The sequence below is a fragment of the Aspergillus bombycis genome (assembly GCF_001792695.1).
Source record: "Aspergillus bombycis strain NRRL26010 chromosome Unknown contig00036, whole genome shotgun sequence".
In the NCBI taxonomy this organism is placed as follows: Eukaryota; Fungi; Ascomycota; class Eurotiomycetes; order Eurotiales; family Aspergillaceae; genus Aspergillus; species Aspergillus bombycis.
Genome location: NW_019170038.1, coordinates 36493 through 62797, shown reverse-complemented (window position 1 = coordinate 62797; position 26305 = coordinate 36493). Strand labels below are relative to the sequence as shown.

General features: G+C 47.8%; 9 protein-coding genes across 9 annotated transcripts; 3 read left to right on the top strand and 6 right to left on the bottom strand.

Annotated features, from left to right (window-relative positions):
• Positions 1-821: 821 nt before the first annotated feature.
• ABOM_005188 (unc-50 family protein) lies at positions 822-1991 on the top strand (the record flags this gene model as incomplete). Its single annotated transcript, XM_022532317.1, has 4 exons — positions 822-949; positions 1012-1231; positions 1294-1623; positions 1680-1991. The coding sequence occupies 4 exons, from the start codon at positions 822-824 to the stop codon at positions 1989-1991; spliced, it is 990 nt and encodes a 329-aa protein (XP_022389680.1).
• A 482-nt stretch (positions 1992-2473) lies between these two features.
• On the bottom strand, positions 2474-3349 carry ABOM_005187 (PDGFA associated 1 family protein; the record flags this gene model as incomplete). Its single annotated transcript, XM_022532316.1, has 3 exons — positions 2474-3079; positions 3159-3226; positions 3304-3349. 3 exons carry the CDS (start codon positions 3347-3349, stop codon positions 2474-2476), a joined length of 720 nt encoding a protein of 239 aa, XP_022389677.1.
• A 664-nt stretch (positions 3350-4013) lies between these two features.
• Positions 4014-5453, bottom strand: ABOM_005186 (putative MFS monocarboxylate transporter; the record flags this gene model as incomplete). Its single annotated transcript, XM_022532315.1, has 1 exon — positions 4014-5453. The coding sequence occupies one exon, from the start codon at positions 5451-5453 to the stop codon at positions 4014-4016; it is 1440 nt and encodes a 479-aa protein (XP_022389678.1).
• A 1171-nt stretch (positions 5454-6624) lies between these two features.
• On the bottom strand, positions 6625-9607 carry orlA (putative alpha,alpha-trehalose-phosphate synthase subunit Tps2; the record flags this gene model as incomplete). Its single annotated transcript, XM_022532314.1, has 3 exons — positions 6625-6791; positions 6847-9091; positions 9182-9607. 3 exons carry the CDS (start codon positions 9605-9607, stop codon positions 6625-6627), a joined length of 2838 nt encoding a protein of 945 aa, XP_022389681.1.
• A 1696-nt stretch (positions 9608-11303) lies between these two features.
• On the top strand, positions 11304-12749 carry ABOM_005184 (uncharacterized protein; the record flags this gene model as incomplete). Its single annotated transcript, XM_022532313.1, has 1 exon — positions 11304-12749. One exon carries the CDS (start codon positions 11304-11306, stop codon positions 12747-12749), a length of 1446 nt encoding a protein of 481 aa, XP_022389676.1.
• Positions 12750-13255: 506 nt separating this feature from the next.
• pld3 (phospholipase D) lies at positions 13256-18787 on the bottom strand (the record flags this gene model as incomplete). Its single annotated transcript, XM_022532312.1, has 2 exons — positions 13256-13325; positions 13392-18787. The coding sequence occupies 2 exons, from the start codon at positions 18785-18787 to the stop codon at positions 13256-13258; spliced, it is 5466 nt and encodes a 1821-aa protein (XP_022389674.1).
• Positions 18788-19762: 975 nt separating this feature from the next.
• Positions 19763-20747, top strand: ABOM_005182 (uncharacterized protein; the record flags this gene model as incomplete). Its single annotated transcript, XM_022532311.1, has 2 exons — positions 19763-19967; positions 20026-20747. The coding sequence occupies 2 exons, from the start codon at positions 19763-19765 to the stop codon at positions 20745-20747; spliced, it is 927 nt and encodes a 308-aa protein (XP_022389675.1).
• A 580-nt stretch (positions 20748-21327) lies between these two features.
• Positions 21328-22130, bottom strand: ABOM_005181 (60S ribosomal protein uL15; the record flags this gene model as incomplete). Its single annotated transcript, XM_022532310.1, has 3 exons — positions 21328-21546; positions 21745-21943; positions 22099-22130. The coding sequence occupies 3 exons, from the start codon at positions 22128-22130 to the stop codon at positions 21328-21330; spliced, it is 450 nt and encodes a 149-aa protein (XP_022389693.1).
• Positions 22131-22406: 276 nt separating this feature from the next.
• On the bottom strand, positions 22407-25471 carry chl1 (DNA helicase; the record flags this gene model as incomplete). Its single annotated transcript, XM_022532309.1, has 6 exons — positions 22407-23117; positions 23180-23350; positions 23406-24071; positions 24125-24766; positions 24824-24990; positions 25348-25471. The coding sequence occupies 6 exons, from the start codon at positions 25469-25471 to the stop codon at positions 22407-22409; spliced, it is 2481 nt and encodes an 826-aa protein (XP_022389673.1).
• Between the last annotated feature and the right edge of the window lie 834 nt (positions 25472-26305).

Here is a 26305-nt window from a genome sequence, read left to right as displayed (position 1 = left end):
CGTACATTCCCTCAAGTCACTAGCAGAAATCACCGGTTCTTTGATCTCAACAATCTTGGTGCAAGATACGGAGAATGACTTGGAAAAGAACCTCTCCTCTGGCTAAAGAAAAGAAAGCAAGAGTAAGAAACACACACACACACAGGGAGGGAGAGGGAGAGAGATTCATTTAGGCCAATACTAGACTCAATAAACCTTGGATTGGCTACATCCCATATTTTCTGATTTCCCTTTAGTGGAGAACTGCTATGTACTGTACAAGTCAAATAGTGGATGTATTGTTTTACTGAAATAACCCGAAAGTATATAGATCTTAGTAGCTAGCCAATAAATGATTATTTGTTTGTCTAAATTGAACGAGAACCTAACAAATCTTCTGAGCATAAGACTGGTAGAAACTTTCATCGGAGATCAGCATAGGTTGAACACAACCTTGGTCAACATTATGGTTTTAGAAACCTGTTCATCCGCAGCCATGAGACGAGACCTGTCATTCAGACGGCCTTATTCTCTTATATCTGCATATGCATAGTATGTATATCAATATGAGAGTCATATTCACCAGTGATTAATAACCGTTCAATTATCAGTTGCAGTTGCAGCAAGATATCACGGGCCGCTAGTTGATCCGAAAGCACCAGCTGGCGGATGACATAACCTTTGAATGAGAGTATTACCCCGACTCCATACCTCGGAAGGGGTTCAGGAATCACCAATACTCATAAAATACATGCTATCCTGCCCTTCCTCAGGCTTTCTGTGTTCCAGGGCTTTCTCAACCTGTGCAAAAATGAATCCTCACATATCGGTTCCTCGCCAGCATGCCAGTCCGTCTAACTTCGGCGGCACGACACCTGCAAGCCGTGGATCTAGCATCCGAATGCCGCGTTTTTTCAAAAGGTGCGCTCTTTGAGGACTCCTGTGGGCTAGAAGATAATGTCAACACGGAGTATGATATTATGAGCCATTTGCGGTAGGCGATTACTGATCCGAACCTCATACTGGCCACAGGATGTTCAAGTTTCCACAGATGGACTTTGAAATGGCTATATGGGAGATGACATCACTGCTAATCGCTCCTAAGAAAGTTTTCAAATCCATCTACTACCATGTGAGTGTAGCCTTAATTGCTGGTCTTCTAAGTGCAGATGTGCTAATTATGTCTTATGGTAGAAACGTAGGTACCAACAACCCCAGAAGGCACATCCTGATTGATGAGACGACGGAAGAAGTGTGTACATTCACAGCAATAACACCATAATAACCTGTCGTTTTGTCTTCACAGAAACTAAGAATACTTGGCATCGGCCTGATCCCTCTTTCACATATCTACTTTCCTTCTTCTTGCTCCTCACAGCTCTCGCGTGGGGTCTCGCATATGCACCTTCTTTCGGGGCTATTGTCCGCCTGTCTCTGCTGTTCATCTTTCTCCATTTCATCGGGTCCTCACTGCTGGTGTCAACAATAGGGTATTTTGCCATCGGGCGACTTTTCGGTCCAGATGGAGCAGCATCTTCCCTCTCTGGGTTGCGAGGCGGACGTGGACGGAGACGTGGTGCAGCGCAAGGCTTGTTCGTGCAACCGGGCGAAAAGGATCAATTGGAATTTGGATATTGCTTTGATGTACATCTAGGATGATGCCAAGCAAGTATTTGAGCTGAGCTAACCATTATAATTAGGTATCTAACCGGGCATTCTTCCCCCTCTACCTTCACCTGTATGTCGTTCAGTTCCTTCTCCTGCCGCTTCTAACGCGCAGTCCGAGCAATTTCCTCGCCACATTCCTCGGGAACACGCTCTATCTTTCCGCCTTGGCCTATTACACATACATTACCTTCTTGGGGTACAATGCCCTTCCGTTCTTGCATAATACCGAGTTACTCTTGCTTCCAATCCTCGCGTTCGCGATTCTGTGGCTTGTGAGTTTAATTGCGGGATGGGGCATTGTAGCGCAAGGAGGTAGCGTGGAAGGGCTTTTCTGGGGTGCCTGATATCTGAAACCCCACCAATGCCCTTTGGCATTGGATGAACATTCAACTGTACCTCTAATCAAGCAAGGCGTTGGTGTATACGGTGACGTTCTCGATGACTTTCATATTCATGCTCATTTGTACCGTTTTGTTTGCTTTAAGGGATCTGAGCATAGGGATATATACTACCCTTTCCTATATATTGTGTTTATTGGAGAGAAAGCCTATTATTGTATAGTAGCTCTCGACACTGCATATATCGATGTGTGTTTAGGTTCCGGGTCTGGAGATTCAAGCCTAGAGAAACCCGCGCTGGCGATTATCTATTGAAATCGTATTGTTCGTTTCAATGCGAACAATCTATCTAGGTAGTTTGTGTACAGTACATATAATATCATCAGAGGCCAGTTAGCGCTACACCCAAACCATGTTTCTATCTAGCTTTGAATAAAACTATCCCATATTCCCCATCAAAGACTCAAGATCCAAGCCAAGGCGACCACTTATTTTTTCTTTGGACCACCTTTCTTCTTTACATTCAGCTTTGTCTCTATCTCTGCAGCCCGCTGCTTGGCTAGCTCTGCCTTCTCTTCTTTCTCAGCTTCCTTCCGTAACCTTTCTGCCTCTCGGCGCTCCCGAATGATAGCCAGACGAGCTAGATCTGCACGTGCCTCCTCTGTTTTACCCTCCGCGTGCAACTTAAGGTAGCGTTCACGTTCCTGCTGAGCCTCAATGGCTTCACGCTCTCTCCTGGACAACTGCGACATGTCTTTGTCCGGATTTGAGTCCTTTAATTGCGAGCGAGACTTGGCCGTGTGATTCGGATTTGAAGGCAACTCTTCATCCTCATCACTGTCCCTGCCAGATTCTGACTCCGGATCAGACGGTGGTAAATCGCCAGGCTGGACTTGATTCCGTTTCGCTATAGCAGCTTGCTTCTTGGCTTTGGCTGCTGCTCGGCGCTCCTCGCGGGTCATTTCTGGTGCTGCGGCAGAGCTGGATCCAGGTTTAGCGTCTTCCTTTGAAGATTCTTCTCCTGATTCGGACACTTCCTCTTCCTCATCGCCCCCATCCTCCTGTGAGGAAGATGCGGCATCGTCGTCTGGTTCCTGCTCCATTGTCGGACAACGTTAGGAATTCAGCTTCTAGCATAAATTGTGTCCATAACTCTGCCGTGGCTTAACGTACTCTCCATAGACCGACGGGATTACCGTGCTTGTCAACTGGTTGAACATCGCGACTAAAGTGTTTCCCACCTGATTTAAAGCATCCGTCAGCCTAACATTACTCTCTTAGCATATGGTTTGGGACGAATCCCAGATATTGCGCCTACCTCCTCGCGAAGGCTTGAAGAACTTTCCACGGCCACGAGGCGCCATGATGTGAGTGGTCAGGGTGAAAGGGGCCAGCCAGGATATTGAATACAATGTAAAGCACCAGAGTCTCTGGGATATATATTTAGATCCAAGGCAATATACCTTGAAGAAATTTCTGTGATAATACAACTGTCACTGACTCTGAAAGACAGAGCGGGGAACAACGGCTTATATGTATGTGCAGACAACAACTTATACCCAGAGACGCTTCCCAGAGTATAATCCTTCGCCAAATGAAACGAAAATACAGTGGCAATGAGATAAGCCACTCTATGCAAAGAAAAAGTTGAATCACAAGGTAAGCAACCGAGTGGTGAGGAAAAACAGAAGACAGGCAGTTGAGTCACGTAGAGGATTTCTATGGTAGGGCGGGGAATCAAATGATAAATCAATATCCTCAGGCATCAATAAATGTGACCCACACTGAGTGCTTCAATCAGCTGAGCACCAGCCATATTACCAATTCTAGTGCATTCACCTACAAATGAATCATCATCCATTGTGCACACTTGGTGGTTAATAGATAACTAGGTTATACATTATCAATCTATATACAATCAAAATTTACAAATCCGTTACACACCCCCCCATATATATACATATCTCTATATCTCATTTTATGGCGTCATTGACTTCCCTTACAGACACTGCGCATTTTCCAACAATCTCACGACCGTTGCCAGGAGAACCCCAGTTTGGCTACTCTTGCTGCAAACAAAGTCGCTGCACCAGCAACAACTGCACTGCCCATGAACATTTGAGCATACAGATACTGTCCCTCATTTAGTTGGATCAATGCCCCCGCGATCGGAGAGCCGATGAGAGCAGCGACAGCCACCACGCTCAGCACCATTCCCATCCTCACACCAGTCTTTTTCAGGTCTGTTGTGAAGGTACTCAGAGTTGCAGGAAATAGAGATTGGATACCAGCTGCAGCAAGACCATAAAAAGCGCTAAAGGCGTACATACCCCCCGGGCTGTTCACGGCAGCCCAAGAGTATGCAACCACCCCGGTAGCTAGGCTACAGGGGATTAGCAAGTTCAATGGCCCGGTATACCAGTCTGCCATGAGGTTCGGAATCAGCCGACCTAGAAGTCCAACACCATTCATAACTAGGAGTACATCGATCGAGGTTGACTGAGAGACATGGATGACATTGCCGGCAAAACTACCAATGTAGAAGAAACCGATATAGATACCCCAGAAGTTGAGGAACATACCGATGGCAAACAACGTATAGGAAGGTTCCTTGAAGGCAGCCCATTCAACGAGCGGACCACTTTGGCGCGGTGGCAACCTTTGCTTCAGAAAGAGCAAGCAAGGTGTCAGTGTGCCCAAAGAAATAAAGCCGAGAATTCGCATGGTCCATCCATATCCGATCTGAGGCAACAAACGCATAACGACGGCGGGAAACACCAAGCCCCCGGTTGCCGATCCAGATGCCACAATCCCCATGGCAATCGAGCGCCTTTTGGTGAAATACGTAGGTACGAGGGCAATGGTAGGGCAAAACATGAGACCACAGCCAATTCCTTGCCCGACGCCTTGGGCCAAGAACAACTGCCAGTACTTCGTAGACAAGGACGTCATAAAAATGCAAAACAATTCCAGCACCGCTCCCAACACCAAGGTGGCCTTGAAGTAGCCAGCATCGGTTGCACGACCAGAGAAAGTCCCAATAAAAAACAGCAAAAAGATTTGAATACTCCCTACCCAGGATATGTCAGATGGAGGATGCCCTAATGTTTCAGTATAGTAGGTCTGGAAAACGCCAAAGCTATTAATGTAGCCCCAAGTGTTGAAGATGACAAAGTGACCCAAGGCGACTTGAAACCAGGCCAGGAAACCACCGTCGGGTGGAGGCCCAATTTCCCTATTCGATTCTCTGGTGCGGACTAGGGACAACGTTTTTGAGGCCAACGCACCGGCGTTGCTGATGTTTGTGGGTGTCTTGGAGAGCTCTTTTGTCCAGCAGTGATCCACGTTTGATTCTCTGTCACCGGGAACCTTTCCAACGCCATTTGTAGTCTCATCTCGACGTATGTCATCTCTTCCGTTGATCGTGGGTTGAGGATAGCTAGTGCCATTGGGTGTTTTGTCCAGCATACTTGCTAGTTGGCAAATCAGAGAATGACTTAACAACGTATAGACTTGCGGTCGGCAAGTGTTTGATACGCCTCTGGGCTCTCGAGTAATTGAGCTGTTGTTTCACAAGGGAGACCTTGCCATTGATCGAGTTCTTTACAGACCGACACTCAAAATTTGTGCACATAGGGTTTGGAAGCAGATCTACCGACAACCCAGAGATATTATGTGACAAAAGTAGACGGGAAAAAGGCCGTGTTGTCATGCGCGGCTTGTTCGCCGAAGCCATTAGGAATAGGGCTCAGGGCCAGTGGGGAAAACCAATGACTTTTATCTGTCTAGCTTTCTCTTTAAGTTTCCTTTTTCTTTTTCCGGATCACAGCAACCTAGCGCTTTATGGAACCTGCCACCGGGGCTGATTAATACCGCCTCGCACAGAAGTCCGAGAAGCAGTCATTGAGATACCCTACTCCGGAGTAATGGCGGCACTCAGCCTACGGGGTAGACTACCGAGGGGGCGAAACAGGGCGATTGAGTGAAAACTTGACAAGGGCAGACGGTGTTGGCCCCAACTTTGTGTCATTAACTACACCGTACTCCGTACTTACTTACAGTGCTTTTTCTACTCCACAATTTCGTACATGCTACATAGTAGAATATTTGTTATATTAAAATGATATCACTGCCTTGCACGTGTTCAACTACCACTACAGTCTCTCGGTAGAGGTCTTACCCTTGAGTTTAGCAGAGCATTAACTTAATCCTGTTTTTATATGATTCTCGTCTCTGATCTATCTAATCTCTAACACATTATAAAACAGCAGCCGAGCAAATCCATCTATGACATATTATAAAAAGGACAGTGAAAAAAGCTAAGGGAGGCAATCAAACTCTGCGACTAACCGACGAAGGATATTGGGGGGGGGGGGGTGAGGAAACAAAAACTCCCACCTAGCCAGGTTGTGCTACAACTTCGCTAACGGATGTTCTCTAAATAACGACAATGCCAGAACCCCATCACCCTCTAATAGATGGTCACCGTCAAAAGAATTTGTCTCCTCTACGCCTGCAGAATATTATGATTGTTTGGATTAACGAACATCTATCGTCGATGTTCTGCCATGGAAAGCTGGCACTCATGTCGGACCTCAGGTCGCACCCAACGTCACAGACCAAAGAAAGTCTGCCGATATCAGTAGTCTTGACTGGAGCTATTGTTGAGCATTGTGATTGTCTCGATCACGTCAGCTGGCTCCAACAGATGCCAACTGGCAGAAGTCTGTTTCGAACTAGCACCAACGGTTACAGAATAGACGTGATCTTGTGGGAGGTCGAACTTTTGAAGGGCCCGAAACATATCTGAGACAGATTAGCTGTGATACCCATTAGCCGCGAAAAGCCAGACTAGACATACCCTCATCAGTAAAGTCGTCCCCCGAGCAAAAGATGAATTCAGGGGCCTGTCCAGGCCTAGTCCCGTATTCGTTGACTAGTCGGCTTGCGATGAACCCTTTGTTGACAAAAGTCGGGCGAACCTCCAAATTGGCCTTTCCCGCCATGACTTCCACGTCCCATCTTTTGCCTACAGTCTCCTCTAAATGTTTTCGGCACTCACGAGCCTGGAATGCACCATACTCAGGGTCTGCACGCCGATAATGCCATGTCAAAGCAACACGCTTCCTCTCAATGAAAGATCCTTGAGTTCGCTCAGTGTAGTGCTGGAATATCTCCATGACCTCCTTCTGCCATCCCATGTTCGATCGTTCAGCCAGATTCTCCCAGTCATCCGAGCGTGGCTTCCGGATGAAGCAACCATGTTCGGCACTCAATCCTAATTCAGGTATATGACCCATCCATTCATCGAGAAAGGCTTGATCGCGCCCACTGATGATCCATACTGCATTGCGGGAGTCCGCGGCTAGAGTTTTGATGGTCCGCAAGACGCGGTCGGATGGTATAGCAGCTTGTGGATCTTTGACAATTGGGGTAAGTGTACCATCATAGTCGAACATGAATAGCCTCTTCCGTGCCTTACGATATTGCTTTAATAACTTGGCTCGATCGAGGGCTGGAGTCGCCACAGATTGGTCAAACGAAGAAAGATTGGTCAGCAAACGAGAGAGATATTGTGTGGACCAAGCCGAGACAGTGTTTGTTGTGACATGCTTGTAGAGCTTCTGGTGGCTTGCCTTCCTATCCCCGAGGGACGTCGTCAAGGCCTGATTGATGGCCCCAGCTACGCCTGCCGTGTCCCATGGGTTGATATGGATCGCACTTGAGAGGGTCCCAGCAGTTCCGGAGAACTCGGAGAGGATCAAAGGACCGTAACTTTGCTGTTGGCAGATGATATACTCCAAACTAGTTGTGTTCATGCCATCTCGCACAGTGGTGATCAGACCGACATCAGCCACGCGCAGCAAGGCGAAATACTCATGCTGGGAGAGGTATTGCGGGTAATACTTGACAGGAGAGAAGCTCAGAGACCCAAAGCGGCCGTTTATGGTGGAAACAAGATTGGATATCTGACTTGCAATTTTGTTCTCCTCTTTTTCCTCTTCGACACTGGTGGGACTGGTCACCTGGATAAGTACCACCTTGTCACGCCATTCTGGATACCGCTCTAGGAACACTTCGAACGATTGCAACTTCTGGGCCACACCACGGACACTGTCCAACCGATCACGGCCGACAATGATCTTCTTCCCGGCGTAAAGCTTGCGTATCCCTGTTACAGCGTTCTCGATCTCAGAGGAACCGAAAGCAATATTCTGGATTGCCTTTGCATCGATGCCGATAGGGAAGACGTCCACAGCCACGTGAGCGCCATACGCATCCACGCCGGCAGAGTTGGAGTCAAATCCAAGCACCCGAGTGCAGCAGGATGAAAAATGGCGAGAATATGAGAAAGTCTGAAAACCAATCATGTTCGCACCCAATACTCCAGTAAGCACCTCCTTGCGCTTAGCTAGACAGCGCATAAACTCGCTACTGGGGAATGGGGCATGTAGGAAGAAGCCGATGTAGATGTTTGGGATCCGCTGCCTCAACATACTGGGCAAAAGGAAAAGATGGTAGTCATGGATCCAAACAATATCGCCTTCCTGATATTCTTTCAGAATCCGGTCTGCAAATAACCGATTCATGCGTACGTAATCTGCCCACCAGTTGCGCTCAGATCGGCCATCTGTGGGGCCATGTTGCTTGTAGTGCAGGAGAGGATACAGCTCCCTTTCTGCGTATCGCCTCCATCTACCTTGATCCTCCAAGGAGATCGTATCCTCCGGGGGTTCTGTCTCGGCCGATAGCCACACGGGGACAATTTTACCGTAGCGCCCAGAGCTTAACTGCTCATCTAGCCGATTTCGATCGTCCTGACTAACTGCGAAACCATCCAGGAGAGGATGGCTAGGTGGCCGTTGATCGGCGTCCACAGGAACAGGAGCTGCCGCCTTGTTGAGGGGCTTTGCTGTACCATTAGCCGCGGCTGGCAGCTTGGCACTGGTATTTATGGGGATTTGCTGCAAAGGTACAGTGTCCTCCGGGACTGGTTCTACTTCGCCGGTCCAGCCAACGAGCGTATGAGACCAATTAGTATCCTCGGAACCTAGATATGCCAAAGAATCAAATAGTGCCGAGGTTCCCGGACGGGGTTTAAGTTCCTGTTAAGTGATTAATCTACCTGAAGGATTCTGCTAGGCCATAACATGGAAATGAGGGTACTACTGAATAGATAAACGGGGAATACACACCCAATAAGATCCCCGCCGATAGTAAACTTTGTATGGGATACAGAAGGCGGCGCTGATAATTCGCCCAGAGAGACGCAAACCTGGGTGTTGTTGACGTAGATCTGCCTCCAGCACTTTGGGTGTCTCCCTTAGACTCAAACGACGCAAGAGTTCGATCCTCGACCTCGCATCCTTGGCCGCCTGGGCAGGAGTGGTAGGGGTGGCATTTGACGACTCCGAAAACGCCTTTTCCCCAGGAGCTTCAGCGAAGTATGAAGGCGTATCAGTAGTTAAAGATTTGGTTTTCTCCCCACCCGGAATAGGGGTGGCAGTTGAAGCCTTGGTGTAAGCCTCTTCACCTAGAACTTTGAGGCCCGGGCCAACTAGAACCGGGTCAGGCTGGTCACGGGGTATCTTTGCAGGAGTCGTTTTTTGATTGGAGGACATCCTCAGATATAGATAAAACAAGTAGTGATGTAAGGGGTAAAGGCGGATGACAGCGCGGCGAGGAACTAATCAGCTACTCGATCTGAAGTTTCCAAGACTAGTCAGAGAAACGACATTGTCTTCGAACTTCGGTGTACGAGATCGATGACCAACAAGAGGGGTGTGGGCAGATTGTAGGACGTTCAGAGTCGCAAGTACCTCGGAGAAATGGAATGGGAGAGATAGATAATGTTAGTTTGGTGGGGGAGAGGGGGGACCGCGAGCTATGCCCTGGACGGCAAAACGAAAATCATTGAACTGCTGGGGGCGTGGGAGAGTTAGAACAGCGTAAATAAGGAATTGTTGCTGAATAAGTGGTGAAGGGTTTCCTTCACTCTTTCTCTCTCTCTCTTTTTATTCTTCAACAAGAGGGAAAGAGTGAGGGAAGGAGGAGCGGTTTGGGAGAGAGAGAATGGGCACTAACGGAGGGTTGCGGGCAAGTTTGTAAACTGAGGGGTGGACCGTTTAGAAGTCACAGGCGGTGAAGACCTGAAGAACGTGGTTTCAATCGCCTCGCTCGGCTTTGGCTGCTTAATATACTCAAGCAATAGGAAGAGCTGGATGGTTCACGAGCTAGGGAGGAGAGACATGAGGGATATACTAGTAAGGTAGAACGGGAGAGAAGGAGATAGAGAAAGAGGGAAGACCAAAGCAAGGCCGGTGTTGGGCCACACGCCCCCCTCCCCCCAAAAACGGACTGTTCCAGGCCGGTGACTTGGAGGGAAAAAGAAAACATATACGGAGTACCTACCTACTTTAATAATCTTAGTTATCTCGGGAACAATTATAGTATCATGGTACTATAAGTACCTAACTAGACATAGTCTGCCGAGCATGTAAGTCTCATAATGATGGAATTAATCGTTCAATTCAAATAACCGGTTTCATTCGTACCCTACGATACCGGGGTGGGTGATGCGATCCACAAAACTTCTCTTTATCATGTCCTTTCCCCGCCAACATTGCACATGTACGTCATTACCCGAATGCCTGAGATAAATCTTCGCCTTCTTCTTTTCCGAAAATAGACAGAATGACTACAGAATGATGGCCTGCCACTGAGGTACGAGGATGAGTCGGATTGTCCCTTTTCCGCGTTGTAAATCTAGCCTACAATCTAGATGTCATGCTTGTGATAGACCTATCTAATAATACTAGTACGGAGTAGTAGTACTAAGAGTATATCCAGAATATATCCAGAATATATGTATGGCCCCAAGGCAGTAGCAGTAATCCCATCGAATCATCGAGACTCAATTATGTAATCAATCGCATGCGCCGCAGTTAGGGCCGTATATATCACGTGGTGTAACTTGCTATCAGCTGCACGAGATCAATCAGGTGCTTGTGTGCTGCCATCAGCAAGTCTCGTCTCTTTGGTTTTTTGCACCACTCATTCATCTGATCGCCCCTTCATCCTCTTTGGTTTTCCATAATAACAACTACTCAGATTTAGAACGTTTCCTTGGTCTGGTATATGCCCCGGGTTCTCGTCAGTCATTTGCAATGCCTCTATTGCCTAGTTATTCGCGCGACCACGCGCTTCTATCTCTCAGCCGGTCTCCCCTCTGCTTCCTCTCCCCTTCGGCAGCACGCGATTCACCCTCCTCAGTCGAGATATCGAGCTGTCCCTGGAGCTAGATTCTACTCTAAGGACATGTCTATATTTAAAAGCAGTCTTCCGAGGACTCTCGAGGCCCACCGATCCTCGAATAGGACCAGTCTGGTTCGTAAAGTATTCGACCGGACACCCTCCAGAGACCTCGCCCGCTCTGTAACTCCGGTGGAGGAGGCCTTGGCTTTGAAACTACCAGGGAAACCTGTTTCTCCAAAAGCCACGGCACAATTTGTCTCACCTGGGCCATCGACACGGACAGCAAGTAATATTCATACCCTGAAAAACGATCCCGTCAATATCACCCAAACAATCTCATGTGACCGGATACGATGGGATGTAAATACGGAACAATGCCGATGGGAGCAATCCCCATGGATGAGTTACCGGGATTCAGGTCGCGAACAGCCTAACGCCTTCGTGCAGCTAGATGCAGAGATCCGCGCACTTGAAGAATATTTGTTACCAACACCCCCTGAGCAGGATAGGGTAAACCATATAGTTTCACAAGTTACAAGCATGCTGCGAGGTGTTATACCTCAAACGCCCCAGGTCATCGGCTCTCGGCGAACTGGCTTTGCGATGAGCCATTCGGATTTGGACTTCATATTGCCTGTGCCAGATCCAGCCCGATCGATCGACAAGGTCCGAAGGCCAAGTCCTACACGGCCACAGATTCTCAGTTTCCATAGTTATCTATTGTCTCGAGTAGAATTTACCCTTCAGCATTGCTCGTCGTTTAGTGACCGGATTAAATTGAGTGGCAAATGGAACTCAATTCTAACTGCTGTTCACCATGATACCGGTATACGAGTGCAATTCCAATGTGGCGAAGGCTTACCCTCCTCTGTTGAGTATATATGCGACTATTATGCTGAATATCCTGCGATCCGGCCGCTATACATGGTCATCCGTCTGATATTGGAGGCGCAAGAGTTGTTCGGTAGCCATAAATCATCCATTGGGCCTGATACTCTCGTGATGCTTATTGTGGCATTTCTTAAAATGAATCATGGCCGATTTCAAGAGTCAAGGAGCTTGGGCGAACAACTCCTTGCTTTTCTGAAGGTATACGGCTCTGAGGTTGATCTAAGAAGTACCTGTGTTTCTGTGGACCCCCCGAGCTTCTTCGATGCAAGTACTGTGAAAGACACAGTCAAAATATACGATGCAGAGGATTTGCCAGCCCACCTTCGCGGTCAGCGTGCACTTGTAAACCGGAAGAAAACGGCTGCCATCAAGCGCAACATATCGGCAGCCTCGAGGCTATGTCTTCAGGATCCCGCCAATTACATGAATGATCTCGGCCGCACATGCTCTCGCACCTGTGAACTCCAGGACGTCCTTTTGCGCGCATATGATCGCCTTAACACATGTCTTGGTGCATGGGAACGGCATAAACATGGTGGTTTGAGAAACAGTCTTCTTGCCCCTGTTTTACGAGCAAATTTCGATGATTTTGGCAAAGTGCGAGCGCAGATAACCTAGGCTGGAAGAAGGCCTTCTTGTATATGAGCATAGATCAACCGCCTGTATGTAATATAAGCAGTGTATACTAGTATCACCTAATTTAATATAGATTTCAAGTCATCGTATTATTAGATGACGTTACTCTGTAATAATATTTAAACTTTGTTCCCTCCACAGTGACGAGTATTTCTAGTATTGAAACACAAAAAGAAGGTTACTATGGACTGGAAAGAAGAAAAAGACAGACCAAGGATAGAGCGCTTGCAATGCCGAAGTATCAGGGAGACAGGTAAAAATGTTAGATTAACAGTAGTTATTACGAGAGATAGGAAGGTTCACACCATTTCCTGTGTAAGAGAAATACGGGCACTAAAGTAACATTGTTGCTTCACCAATATGCTTAGATTCCCACAAAGAGAGGTGGATGAATCAGAGGTACGCAGAGGACACGCTGTACATTAATTACTACACAATGATCAGCAACCTATCTATGATACTGAACAAGCTAAAAAGAAGATAACTTACTAGATTTCCAACGGTGAAAGTTGGTCCAATGTGTACAGCCAGTTTCCACCTTGTTCTTCCTTTTCCAACCTAGTTCAAGAAGTTAGTATAGTAGGTGGAATTATCATTCATAATGCACCGAAATGTCCAACTAACCAGTCATAAGGCCAAAGAATTAGATGTCCTTGAACCTGGTTCAGAAGCTCTTCCGCTTGTTGTTTGTCCATCACCTCATCTGATGCGTGGAACTCCCGTTTCGAGCCCAGAGTTGTAGCTCTTCGTCGTCGTCGTCGTGATTGAGCTGTGGCATTTCGGTTCAAAGCCTCTGAATAATCGACGGCAGGCGGATCTGAAACCCGTTTCTCATGATCTTCTCCGGATGATCCATTTTCATCATGTCGCCCATTTTGTACGTTTCCAAATGCTGGTGCATCTACCGTCCTCAACCCAGCCGTCTTTTCATCTTTAAATGACGGTGTTTCTTGTTGTTGTGCTATATCTGACCGCGTGCGATCGTGATCTTGGGTGTTTGCAGCTTGTCGGAGGTCAGCTTTCTCAGTTGGAGATTGATCCTTCTGACCCATCGCCTGTTCTTCCGTGTTTGGTCCGGCTGCTGTTGAGTTAGACTTGGTTGCGAGACCACCTGGAATCAAGCTGGCACCTATACCAGGCGGGCCAGTTTGCCTAGCATGAGCCGGACGAAAAGCCTTAGCACTGTGTTGATTCTGCATCTCAGCAAAACGCTCTCCGTAATCAGTATAATCCTTATACTCTTTCCAGGACTTCACCTCGCTGTCAGGCATACAGCGGAAAACGCTCCGGAACAATTTCGTATTCTTCTCGGCAACAGCATGCCAAGTGTCTAGGTAAAACACATCGATCACCGGATCTCTCATGCAGTCTTTATCAATGAATACATGTTTCATGTCTTTGCTCAGTTGGTACGAGTACTTCGTCATATCAAACTTTTCTTTAGTCGTGGGGACAGCGCCATTGCCACTGCTCTCGGTATCATGTCCTGATACAGCTGGGTTACGAGCAGCTGGCAGTCCTTCAACAACTGAGTCTGGCTCGTCGGTATTATCTGGCAAAATAAGCGATATTTTCTGTGCCTCTTTGTCGCAGTTGGCTTCTTGTGGCGGGCAATGTCTCGGTTGCTGGATGGTGCCTTTACCCTCGCTCGCAATGGGAGAGATCAAGACCTCTAGCTTGTCACCTAAGAGCTGAGAATCGCGAGCTTCTCCTAAACCGGTTTTCAAAGCAGTACTAAGATGATCTGGACCATAACCGTCCACATCCTTCTTATGTTCTGGGTTGGCAGTCACTCTTGCATCTGCGGTGAGCTTCCTGTTCGACTTGAGATTAGGATTATCGCCCTGCTCCCAGTCGACATCATGATTGAAGCTGTGCATGTCTTCTGACCGCGAGAGGAACTCGTCTTGTATACGGTGTCGACGCTCGATCATGTCCCTCTCATCCTGTTTTTCCAGCATAAGTGATTCAGGGTCGAGTCTCTCATTATCCCCTGGTGACTTAGAACCCTCCTCAGCAATCTGAATCCTTCGCAATTCTTCTTCTGTCGCCATGGAATGCTCCATGAGCTCATCTACATCAATGCCAAGATGCTCCCTCATGAGGCGCATTCTTAGAGTGTGGGGGAACCGTCCGACGAGGTAAGGGCGACCATTCATGCTGGACCAGATCATGTCCGTATCACGCACAACAGCTGCTACCTCTGAGTCTCGCGATCCCAGCATGGACCGTTCATTGATGTTCGCAGACCCAATGATTGCAGCTCGGTCATCGACAACCATGCACTTAGCGTGGATGTAAAGCTGCTCAGTGACAAGTTGTTTCTGAGGGCCGATCTTGCCCCAAGCCCGCAGGCTGAAAAATTGGATGTAATCTTCAGGTTCAATGCCCAAAGCTCGGAGTCGTCCGAATATAGATGTCTCTCCCCGGCAGATACTACGGTATTGACACATCATGATTAAACGGACACTTGTCCCACCCTCACTGTCTACCGTGTTTTGGAAGCCTGGCATCAGTGGAATGACGATAACAGCACGCCATGCCTCTTTGTTCTTCGCAGCGCGAGTAATCCGCTCTACCAGAGCATCGCCTATCAGGTTTTCGATTTTCCTGCCGTCTATCTCACAGGTGCTCACAAAGAATTGGTTCTCGATATAGACGAAATGATCCGATTCTTCGATTAACTTGACATAGGCATTCATGATGCTGTGCTCAGTAAGGTCCGACGTACCAGTGGACCATGCGCTGCTCGATCGTAAGATCTGGACCTCGCAAGTCCCGTCTAGGCCAAGAGCTTCCAAATCTGCTGCGTCAAAATCAGGCGGGGGAAGCAGAAATGGTGTGGGCCGAGTTGGTTTTCGCTGACGCAGTATGTAATTCCATCGTTGGACAAAGTGGCGAGTGAGATCCCGAGCCGGTTGGCCGACAACATGCATCGATATATCGTGCCAGGGCATTCTAGGGACGACGTTTCGATCGTACATTTCTTCATACGGTTTATCTAAATCGTAAAAGTCCTGAACACGTGGATTCGAATAGTCTTTGCCAGGCCAAAGCTGGCAGTGGTCAGCATCCTTAGGTCCATCTGCAGCTTCAAATCCTGTTGGTTTGTCGTCCGTGAGAAGATGTTGTGGCGTATCCCACCTTCCAAAACAAAGATCAATACCTCCTACAAAAGCCAAGGTATGATCTATTATGCACAACTTCTCATGATGAGCCCAAAAAAAAGTATTCTGCCTAAATTGATTTGGAGATCTCTGCACAAAGATATTGGGATGCAGATCAAGAAGGGAGAACTTGGAATATTCCGAGTCAATTGGGATGGCAGAGTTGATATTTCGATACATGATGACAAATATCTTGACGCCCTCGCGGGCTTTTCGCTGGAGAAGGCGGTCTAAGCGCCACTTCTGGCTGATCGCAGCTGGTCGCCGCATATAGAGCTCGGGACTAAGCCACCAGTCATGAATGTATATGACATCCTTAGCCTGGTTGATCGCCCGTGACACCATCCACATGTGGTCCCGAGCATCAACTAGCCACTGAGCGAAGCAATGGTGGCGCACTGGAGCAAAACTTTCAAATCTATTTGGCCTTGCCCAGGGGGTATTGTTGACCATAAACCGAATAGAATCTTCAAACTGATGAAGTTGGCGCTCGTTCCTGGCCAGGAGCTTGAGTTTCCGCTCTGAATTTTCAAGTCTCAAGGTGTGATGTTGCGGATGCCTAGCCGACTCTTTTGCCGACTTTGCCAGCTCCTTTGCTTTCTGGTTTCGGATACTGATCTTCTGAGTTTGCAGCTTGAAGAAGGGATCTATCAAGAAAACATCGTAGATATTCATTGCCTCGGGGGAATCAACGCAAACGACGTAACTATGTCTGACTAGGAACCACTTTGGTGAATGACGGCTCTTTACCATGGCAGGAGTCAAGGCCCTCCGGAAATCTAGACCTTTCGAGGATTGTATGATCAAATACCCCTCTTTGCCATGATAGCTCCCTTCAGCAGCAAGGCGCACACCCAAGGCCGACAGCTCCAGGAATTTACACAGACGGTTGCTATCAGGTTTAAAGATAAGGAACCGAATCAGCTTTTGTAAATAAGATTCGAGTTTTTTTCTTTGTCTCTCTGGATAACTCTCTTTTTTGCTCGGTCCTGCGTCTGCTGCGCCCGAGGCACCAGCAGCATTTTCTGTATCAGGGTTCGTTACAGTCGACTGTCGCCGGGATATATTACCGGACGATCGCCGCCGTGACTGCTGCCTCTTCCCAGCTCTCTCGTTGCCACTTGTCGCGTCGGCTGTGGTTTCATAGCCACCATCATCTTCTTCGTCCTCCATATCACTTTCTAAGCCTCGAACACCTCGTAGGTAAGGAAATGCACTTCGAGGGAAACGTGGAAGATTCTGTGCCCCTTCAGTGTTTCGCAGTTGGATATATTTTTGCGTTCCAAAGTGTAATTTGTACTTTAAATGAAGATTTGCGAAATCTCTCAGCGTTCGATGAATAATCCACTTCATCCGGGTCATGCCGCTTCCATATTCCAGTTCGATCCTGAAAACAAGGTGGCGATCTCCAGAATGAGAATCGATCCTACTATCCGTTACTCGAACCTTGAGCTGCTCAAGAAGAATCGGAATGCGCTTGCTGCCATGCTCATCACGTTGAAACATGCTAGCCAGAATTAGGGCGGCCGGTACCCCCGAGGTCAGCTCGGCTAGCAGTTCGGCTGACTTCGCATGGTCAACTGTGTTGTCGGTCTTACGTCGCTGTCCAATCAACTTCAATCCGGCCTTAATTTGCCGCCATCTTTGAGCGCTGAGGCTAGAACCACGTTCGGCTCGATGGCGCCTCCAGGGAGCCCCAAGACTCTCGACGTTTTCCGACGGCCCTGTGATGCCAGTAAGCCGCCTCAGATTACTAGGGCGTCTCTCATCCTGATTCGGTTGAGAGTCAATCTGCCGTCCCCCGTAATTAAGCGCGCGAGTGTTAGCAAGCCAGGCGCTTCTCCGCCGCCAAGCGTTATCACGATTAAGGCGATCCCGGCCCTCATCCTCTGACACTCCTTCACGCTGCTGCGCGTAGTCTCCATTATTTCGTCGTGGAAAGAAGTTCGTACGATAGTTTTCAAAGGGGCCAAATGAGCTAGGCAAGTGAAAGGAGGGCCGACCCGAGGCTTTCGGTGTGTTCGGTTCTGTTTGGGGTGTAGAGTCACTTTCTTGTCGACGGCGCAGCTGCTTCTTTTTCTTCTTCTTCTGCTGCTGCTTCTGCCAGACTTGTTGTTCCCCCGCGCTCTCTTCAGCATCAGCATCAATATCGCTCCCTTCCTCTTCTAGCGTGTTGGGGAAACGGAACTCCCCCCTTTCCGAGCCTGGGGTAGTGAGATCATGGTTGGTATGTCTAGCATCCCCGATTGTTGCAGCACTAGCCGAGCGGGAATGAGAGGCGAATGATGGGGAGGCTGCAAATGCCTTCAGCTTGCCAAAGATCGATTGCTTGCCCTTCAGATCCGCATCAACATCATCCCCTGCTACAGAAGAAGGTCTTGATCGGGCAGGATCAGCAAGAGGATCGTTCTCAGTGGCTTCGCCGGTAAACTGAACACTTGGACGCCGCGAGGATAGCCCATGATGGGATGTCTGTGATTTTTGGCTGAAGGCCTTCTGCTGGTTGTCGAGCGACTCGTTCGGTCGTTGAGGGTTCAGAAATGCTGGTTTAACTCTGGGAAAGCTATCCCATATTTCCCAGGAGCCGTTGGCCTCCCCTATATGTGATTCACCTCCAATTTCATCCACGATAGGATTCGCTCTCCGTTGATCTTCTTCGACAGCAGCCTCCGCCTTTTCCCGATTGTCTGAAGGCGAATACTCAGTGCTAATGGTACCAGTAGGAGAAGGGAAAGGTGAAGACAGCTTTGGACCACTCGATAGAGCAAGTGGTTCTGGCTTTCCGGGGGCGAGCCGATCAGAGGAGTTTTCAGGAACCCTCAATTCTGAGGGATGGACTGTAGACTCGGTCATAGTGCGTACTAAGAACGAAGCGATGTTAGTTCAGTACGGGTGGAGTCAGGGGGAGCACAATGAGCCTACATAAGGATCAATATGATCCTGTCAAAACTGACCATGGAAACCTCACGATGAAGTCATTGTAACGCTGTCCGAAGGTGTGATTTATTTTGAACAATAAGCCTAGGGGGTAACTGTCAAGCTGGGGCGGCGTTAGAACCCAAAAGGAGCGTTGGTGTTAAAACACAAATAGTCCCGAGCCGCAGTGGAGTCTGACCCATAATTAATCCCAATTCGACTTGGGGACAGAGGGCCCGCTTTAGCGTGGGCACTTGGGAAGGGGAAAGTCTGGATGCAAAAGGAGCAGTTGGATCTTTGGCTATAAGCAAATTTTGATCATTTCTAAAGGATTTAGTTCTTCTTCTTCTTCTTTTTTTCCCCTTTATATTCTGTAAAATAAAAGGGGAGGGTTGAGAAGACCAGAAGTTGCTTGTAAGAGAGGATTAAGAGGTAAACTTTGAACTTGATAATTGTATGTTAACAGCACGGATAAACAAGCGGGACATATTGTGGCTGGTGAAGAGAAACAGCCACTGGCTTTGCTCCGTTGTCTACCTAGGTTACTTGAACTCCGAGGTCTTGGCTTTGAACTCCACAATATAAGGCTAAGGTCACTTCGACTGTTGCCCCTCGACCTTGGGACTCAGCTTCGCGCTATTCCTCTACCTTCTCAACTCACCTCAATATACCGTAACAACAGAAAGAACGTACAGGAATAGAGAGGAAGGGAAAGAGAGAGAAAGAGAAATGGCAGACCCTTTGAAACCTTTAGATGCCGCACCCCGCTCGATTTCGTCGCCCGTATCGCAAAAAACATATCCAGTCGCGGGAATACTTACTACGGTATTTGGTTTAAATGAGTTACCTGCCCAAGCTTCAGAGGTTGCGTGCCTTTGGCTATTGCACCCCAGACTAGCAACTAAAGAAAGGATGGCGGGGATTGCTATAGCAGCCATCACGGACTGGAATAACCGAATGAATACCAGCCATGCCAATAATGGCCAGTCTATAAAAGGCCTAATCGCCGTCGCATTTGATCAGCGAAATCATGGCACAAGGCTGGTTGATCCTATTGGAAATGAGGCATGGAAACAGGGCAACCCTCGCCATGCGCAGGACATGTTTTCCATCTTTCGTGAGTGCTCAGCATTTCCAAAATGAAAATTCCCCTATCTGATTCATCTGGAATGTAGAGGGCACTGCACGGGATGTTTCCCTTTTGATCGATTATCTCCCATCTTTCGTGTTTCCTCACTCCGAGCACAAGATCACCGAAAACCTCGTACTTGGTGTTTCCCTGGGTGGACATGCAGCGTGGAGCTGTATTCTACACGAACCGCGCGTTACTACCGGTGTTGTTATCATTGGTTGTCCCGACTATGTAAATCTCATGGCTGATCGTGCGAGACTGTCGAAGCTCCCAGCATGGACAAACAGTGACCCGCCGGGCTCCCAGTTCTTGGGTTCGGAGGCATTTCCTGAGTTTCTCCTAGACACTGTCCGTAATTATGACCCGGCCAGTCTGTTCTTGAGCTATTTGGACACGCAGAAGAGTGTCGAGCCTCTGCGGACCCCTACCTTGCCGGAGCCGACGGAGAAAGAGAAGCAGGCTCTACAGCCGCTGTTGGCCCGCTGCCTAGCAGGCAAAAGGATACTTAATCTTTCTGGCGGTGTGGATAAGCTGGTTCCGTACCATCGAGGAGAGGCCTTCTTATCTTGGCTGAAACAAGCAGTTGCCCCCAACGGCTGGTTTTCCAATGGTGCGGTGACTCTAGAAGATGTTATTGATGAGAGCGCGGCGCATGAGGTGACACCCAAGATGGTTGACGAAGCAGTGCGGTTCATTAGTGATGCTCTCGCAGCCACTGACGAGGATTCAATAAAGTCTGGATTTGTTCGTGAATCCAAGATATAACTGAAGTATAGAGCGAGTTAAGTGTACAACGATAGGCAATGTGATCCTAATCAATATCATCTATTATCAGCATCCCTGTACTAACATGCACCCGCCCCTCGAAGGAAGCGGTCTTGCCCACGGATATTAATCCATATGGGGACGGTGGATATAACAGCAGATAAGTGTAAACATGAAGTGTAATTCCAAGCGGTGCTACCTGGTTTAGACGCGTTACAGCAACTACCCAGCTAACCACGAAGGGTTCATTTCTGAACTTCAAGAGGTAAGGTTCTGCCTTAATCTTATAACATCGTCTCCAAGGGTCATATCGCCTGGGATAGGTTTAGGTTTAGAAAAAGCGAAAAGAAATCCTCCTTTATGGTATTTTGTGAGATAGTGAGATCGTAAGGGTGTCCGGAGGCTATGCTATGCTCATCACAAACGAAAACCCTTGGTTTTGTAAATACACGGATCCCTGTGCCCGATCCGCGGCTCCCATGTTCGAGTCATTATTCCCCTCGAGAAACCGAGCCTCAATTACGCCGATCACAGCCAGCGTAGCACCTTGACCTTCTCTAGGTAGCACCGTAATCCACATTTAAGCAACCAACTCAACAACACCACCAGCCTCCTTGATCTTCCGCTCAGCATCCCGGCTGAAGTACCTGGCACGGACGACGATGGGGATCTCGGGGATACGGCCTTTGCCGAGAACCTTAGAGTAACCAAGAGGAAGAAGGTCGATGACGGGAGCAGTGTCGGTCTTCTGGCCGCTCACGTAGGCGTCACGCTGCTCAGCGGGAACAAGGGACCACAGCTAAACCAAGAGTTCACTAATCAGTTACATGTTCATCACAGCCATGGCAAATTTCTTGCTTCCTCCATTCTTGCCAATTGATTCACGTTGTTTTGAAGCATCATTTGTTATTCACGCCACACAATACATTGCGTCAAGCCGATCCTCCTTTTTATTCCGTCCACTGTTGTCTACGGCAATGTTCGTAACTTCACGTACCTTGTCGAGGTTGATCACAGGCTTCCAGAACTGCTGGTTGGTCTTGTGGAAGTACCTCATACCAACCTTACCGAAGTAACCGGGGTGGTACTTGTCGAGGTTGGTACGGTGGTGGTGCTGACCACCGGCCATACCACGACCACCGGGGTGCTTACGGTGCTTGCCGATACGACCGTAACCGGCGGACACATGACCGCGGCTATAGGAGAGAGAAACAGGTCAGCTTCGTCTTGTCCCAATCTTGCAAAGTTTCGATATAGGAGTCGGATGGGGTATTAGTTTGTCGCATTTCACCACGACAAACAAGAACGTTCGACCACACTAGGCGATAAAAGAAAGAGCTTTTCGACTCACGATTTCCTTGTCTTCGAGAAACGGGTAGGCATCTTGTCGACGGTGGTGTGCTCGACAAGACCGGTCTGAGTGTTTGGCGATTGGGGATGCGATCGTGTGTGCTGGTCGCTCAGATGTTGAAATCAAGGCCTGGAGGCGGCGGCTCTAGATTGTGCGCTAACTTCGCTTGCCCTAAGTAGGGTCAACCCTGCCTGGCTTGGCATTCCATCACGTGATCTGCGTCACTGTATGCAGTACTGGAAAAGATTGGAGGCCAATAATTACTAAGGAAGAACTTTTCATATAAAGAAAGTATAAAGTAATATCCACTATGTTTGGCTGGTCCTTTGTGCCACAAAGAACTTCGATAGACTACCTACTGTTGCTCCAACTGGCTGCAGGGCGGGACTGCTCGCCATGCTCTGTTTGATCCAAGCGGGCAGTTTCCCCTGTATAGCGGGTTTATCGTAACGTCTGTCCATCAAAACGATGGCAGCATAATCATTACGGTGTCTTATAGCTCGCCCGATGCACTGATTGACTGCCCGCATGCAAGAGTTCTCATAGAAATCCTTTCCCGCAGCTTTTGCGATCAGCTGCCGGCTTGCCTCGGAGCCCGAGCTCTCCTTGTAGGCTTTTTGCTCAATATACTGGATCTTTGCTTGCCAAACTGCACTGCGTATATTTGGAAATGGTAAGCCAACAATCAACACACCTCTCCCCAATCTGTCAGAAAAGTTGATACCCTCTGACAGCTTCCCACCGACCACTGAAAGAAGTAGAGCCCCTCCTCCTGATCCGACAACACTTGCATATTCTTGCAAGAGTTCTTCAATGCTCATAGTCATATCTCGTGACTCATGCAGAATAGTCTTTTTCCGCTCAATCAAGTCATAGACAGTACGATTCTTCTCTCCTGCAAGGGGTCTTTTCCATATGCCCAAAACTCGACTGAGATAGTCATAACTTGGGAAAAAGGTAACGACGCCATCCGGAATAACCTGGCATAGGGCAGCTATAGTTCGTCCCAGGTCAACTATCTGTGCAGACGCATGTGTTAGATTATAGAAATAAAAGGGTCACCTCAACTAAGAATCCATACCATCCGTTCTGAATCCCGTGTATCAAAGGTAAAGTCGAATTCTGTACCTGTAATTCCTCTACCTAGAACTTGTGCGATCAAATTCTCTGGAGGAATGACATGACCATAACTGAAGGTGCCCAGGCGACTAGATGGCACGTATGGGAACAAATGGTTTACGTAGTCCGTCATCTGTATGCCTTGTCAACTAATGAGCAAAGGGCATGTTAGTTAAAAACTAACATACAGGTGACATAGTTCCGCCAGCTAATATAACAGCCCTTGCATCGTCAACAATTTCGCGAAATTGATTCATTGGATCGAGGAGCGTATATTTTAACTGAATATCACCTTGGGCCTTCGTAAAGAACAATTTCCCTTCTGCTGAAAGGTTCATCAATGGTAGGAGAAAGCTCTGTATATGAAATAGGACCGGCGTTGAAGGCTTTCTGTCTGCTTGGCGGTCTGCTCGCTCTCGAGAGAATTCGGCATACCCATCCACCTTCCTCGCTAGCTTACTCTCACGCAAATAGCGACATAGCTTGTAAGGGTTGATCTGGTCGACACCTTTCCCAGACATGAGGTCTGATGGCTGGACAGGACCTTCGAGCGCTTGATTTCTTTCGAGAATTGTTTTGAGATGGCCAGTGATCGAAGTGACAAGTCGGATAACCTGTGCGATATAGTTTCTGTTCTTTCCTTTTAGTCGAGTCTTAAACTTTCGTGCGTATGTTGTCAACTGGAATAGAGAAGTTTGCAGCTCTGCGAGTGTGATTGTTACCGAATGGATGTTGGATATAGCATCCATCAAATTATGAGCCTCGTCAATAACAACGACATGGCCCTTTACTGATAGATCAAGAGCGTCTCTAGCTGACCGCTGAAGCAACAAGGGATACGGAAGCGTCACGATCTTTTGAGTATCAGCAACGGGTGTCCAGCAAACAGGTTCTGTGAGCAACCCACCTCACTATGCTTGGTGACCGAGCGGGACGCGTAGTAGGGACATATTCCAATATTCTTCCCTAATTTCCCTATATCTTCAATATCCTTCACCGTGGCTAGTACGTGATCCCGAAACTGTAAAACCTGCGCCTCATTCTCGTTTGACGGGAGAAACGGACATTTCTGTTCTGCAGCAACACCTGGCTGCTGCATATCTAAGCAGCGTTCACTGATTGCTGTTACATTATTCAGGGAAGACACTTGAGGGTTTATGCATAAATTTTTCCGAGACCCAAGAGATAAGTACCTTACACCTTCCTGGAGTCCATCTGCGCCCGCCAGTCCTTCGCTAAAGTCCTTCGGTATGCTCGAAGGTATATTGACTCTTCGTAATTCGCTTGCAAATTGTGTCAATTGGGAATGTGTCCTCGAGCAGTAAAATATCTTGATATCTTCATCCCCATTATCTTCGTCTTGTCTGGGATGTGCTGAGGATTTGTGTTGGAAACGTTCCAATAACTCTAGTGTGCCACTGGAAAGGCCACTTGAATAATCACTCCGTCTCCGTGAGGAACGCTTCTCTTCGTCTTCGCTATCGTAATCATCCAAGGCGAAATTATCCTCGGTCTGCACATCTGAAGCTCTCGAAGGTATATCGAACTTCTGAACCGGCGTTTCAGCAAGGAAGTTGCCTACTCAAGAGACTGGTAGCTACCATACCTGTCGTTTGCGTGGTCCGCTCGAGTTCTCCAAAGCAACTTTCTGCTTCTCCTCTATATGTCTTGCTTTTGCCAATCGTGTCTGAAGTTCCTTCCTCCTCTCCGAAATAGCGCGACTAGATTCCCGTCTTGCATACTCCAGCATCCATTCCGGTTCACCGTCGTCACCTGCGAGATTACGTATTAGACCAGATTCCTGTAGTGCCCAAATGATAGTCTAACATGTACTGTTGTTGACAGTTTTATGGAAACCCTTGCGTTTATGATCTCGTAGCCAAGTCAATGAGCCGCATATTATGCTCAAAGATTTTCCCTAATGCAGAAAAGTCTCAGTAATTGAACAAGTGCTTATTGTCAGTATGATATTTAGGTCTTCCGCCAATCTACATTTCGTTACTTCTACAACGACAGATATCCAGCAAGAATGCAAGTAGAATCAACAACTGGTCCAAAGTTTAACTCACAGTGCCTATCACCAGGGGAGTCAGAAGGAAGAGCCTCAATTCAAAGTGAAAGCCAACTTACCAGTGGGAGATTCAAAGACAGCCACTTTACCCTTTTCGATACAAGAGTACAACGCCCGCATGAACTGGAGCTGAATGTCATATGGCGAATAAGGGTGGTGGAACTCTTCTGCCTGGAGTTCCATGATTCTTGAAGGGGATAGCGGTCACATTCAGCAGGTATTAGTAGATCAGAGGCTCAAGGTCAGTATGGGTCTATTGTACGATACGCCTACTATCAACTAGCCGAAAAAGGAGAAAAGGAGCAGGGGCAAAGGGGAACGAAAAGGAGAAGGGGAAAAAAGCAAAAGGGGGGAGGGGTGAGATGTGGGTTATGGAAGCACTACTGCGTAGAATGCCCAATAAAAAGAGGTGAAAATGGGGGCGGTACGATTAATACTAGTACCTCCGGCGTCGTAGTACTCCATAAACTTCATAGTCCATATACCTACTACTGTACCTATCCATGATAACACAAGTTTATAACATTGTCGGAACTTAAAGGCACACAAGGAAAACTACGTTTTCAATGGAGGCTGGAAAGAGCGGAAGAGCTGTTATTGTGGTCTCCGAAAGTTGCTTCTTTCCAGAAGCAATAAATACTCGGGGTATGAATCCTCAGGCAATCAGTCATATGCCAAGAAATGTCAAGGTTTTTCTTTTGAGATAAAACACAGATCTTGCTCTTGAGTACTCCGTACTTTGTACGGAGTAGCAGTTTCAGAAAGCGATTAATTAATCAAAAACGGGGTCACAGAGAACTTGCCCATGTTATACCTATCTCTATCTGATAGATGATTATGTACTGGTCTAGTGTCGAGCAATGGCGTCAGTTGTACATGAGGGTCCAGTTCTTTTTTGTTTCTTACTTACCCTTCGGGTCACCAATTGTATGGACCAAAGTAGTGGGGTTTGTAATATGTACTATACATAGGTACGAGTACCAGGTACGCCGGCATTTCCCTCTCTCTATCACAGAT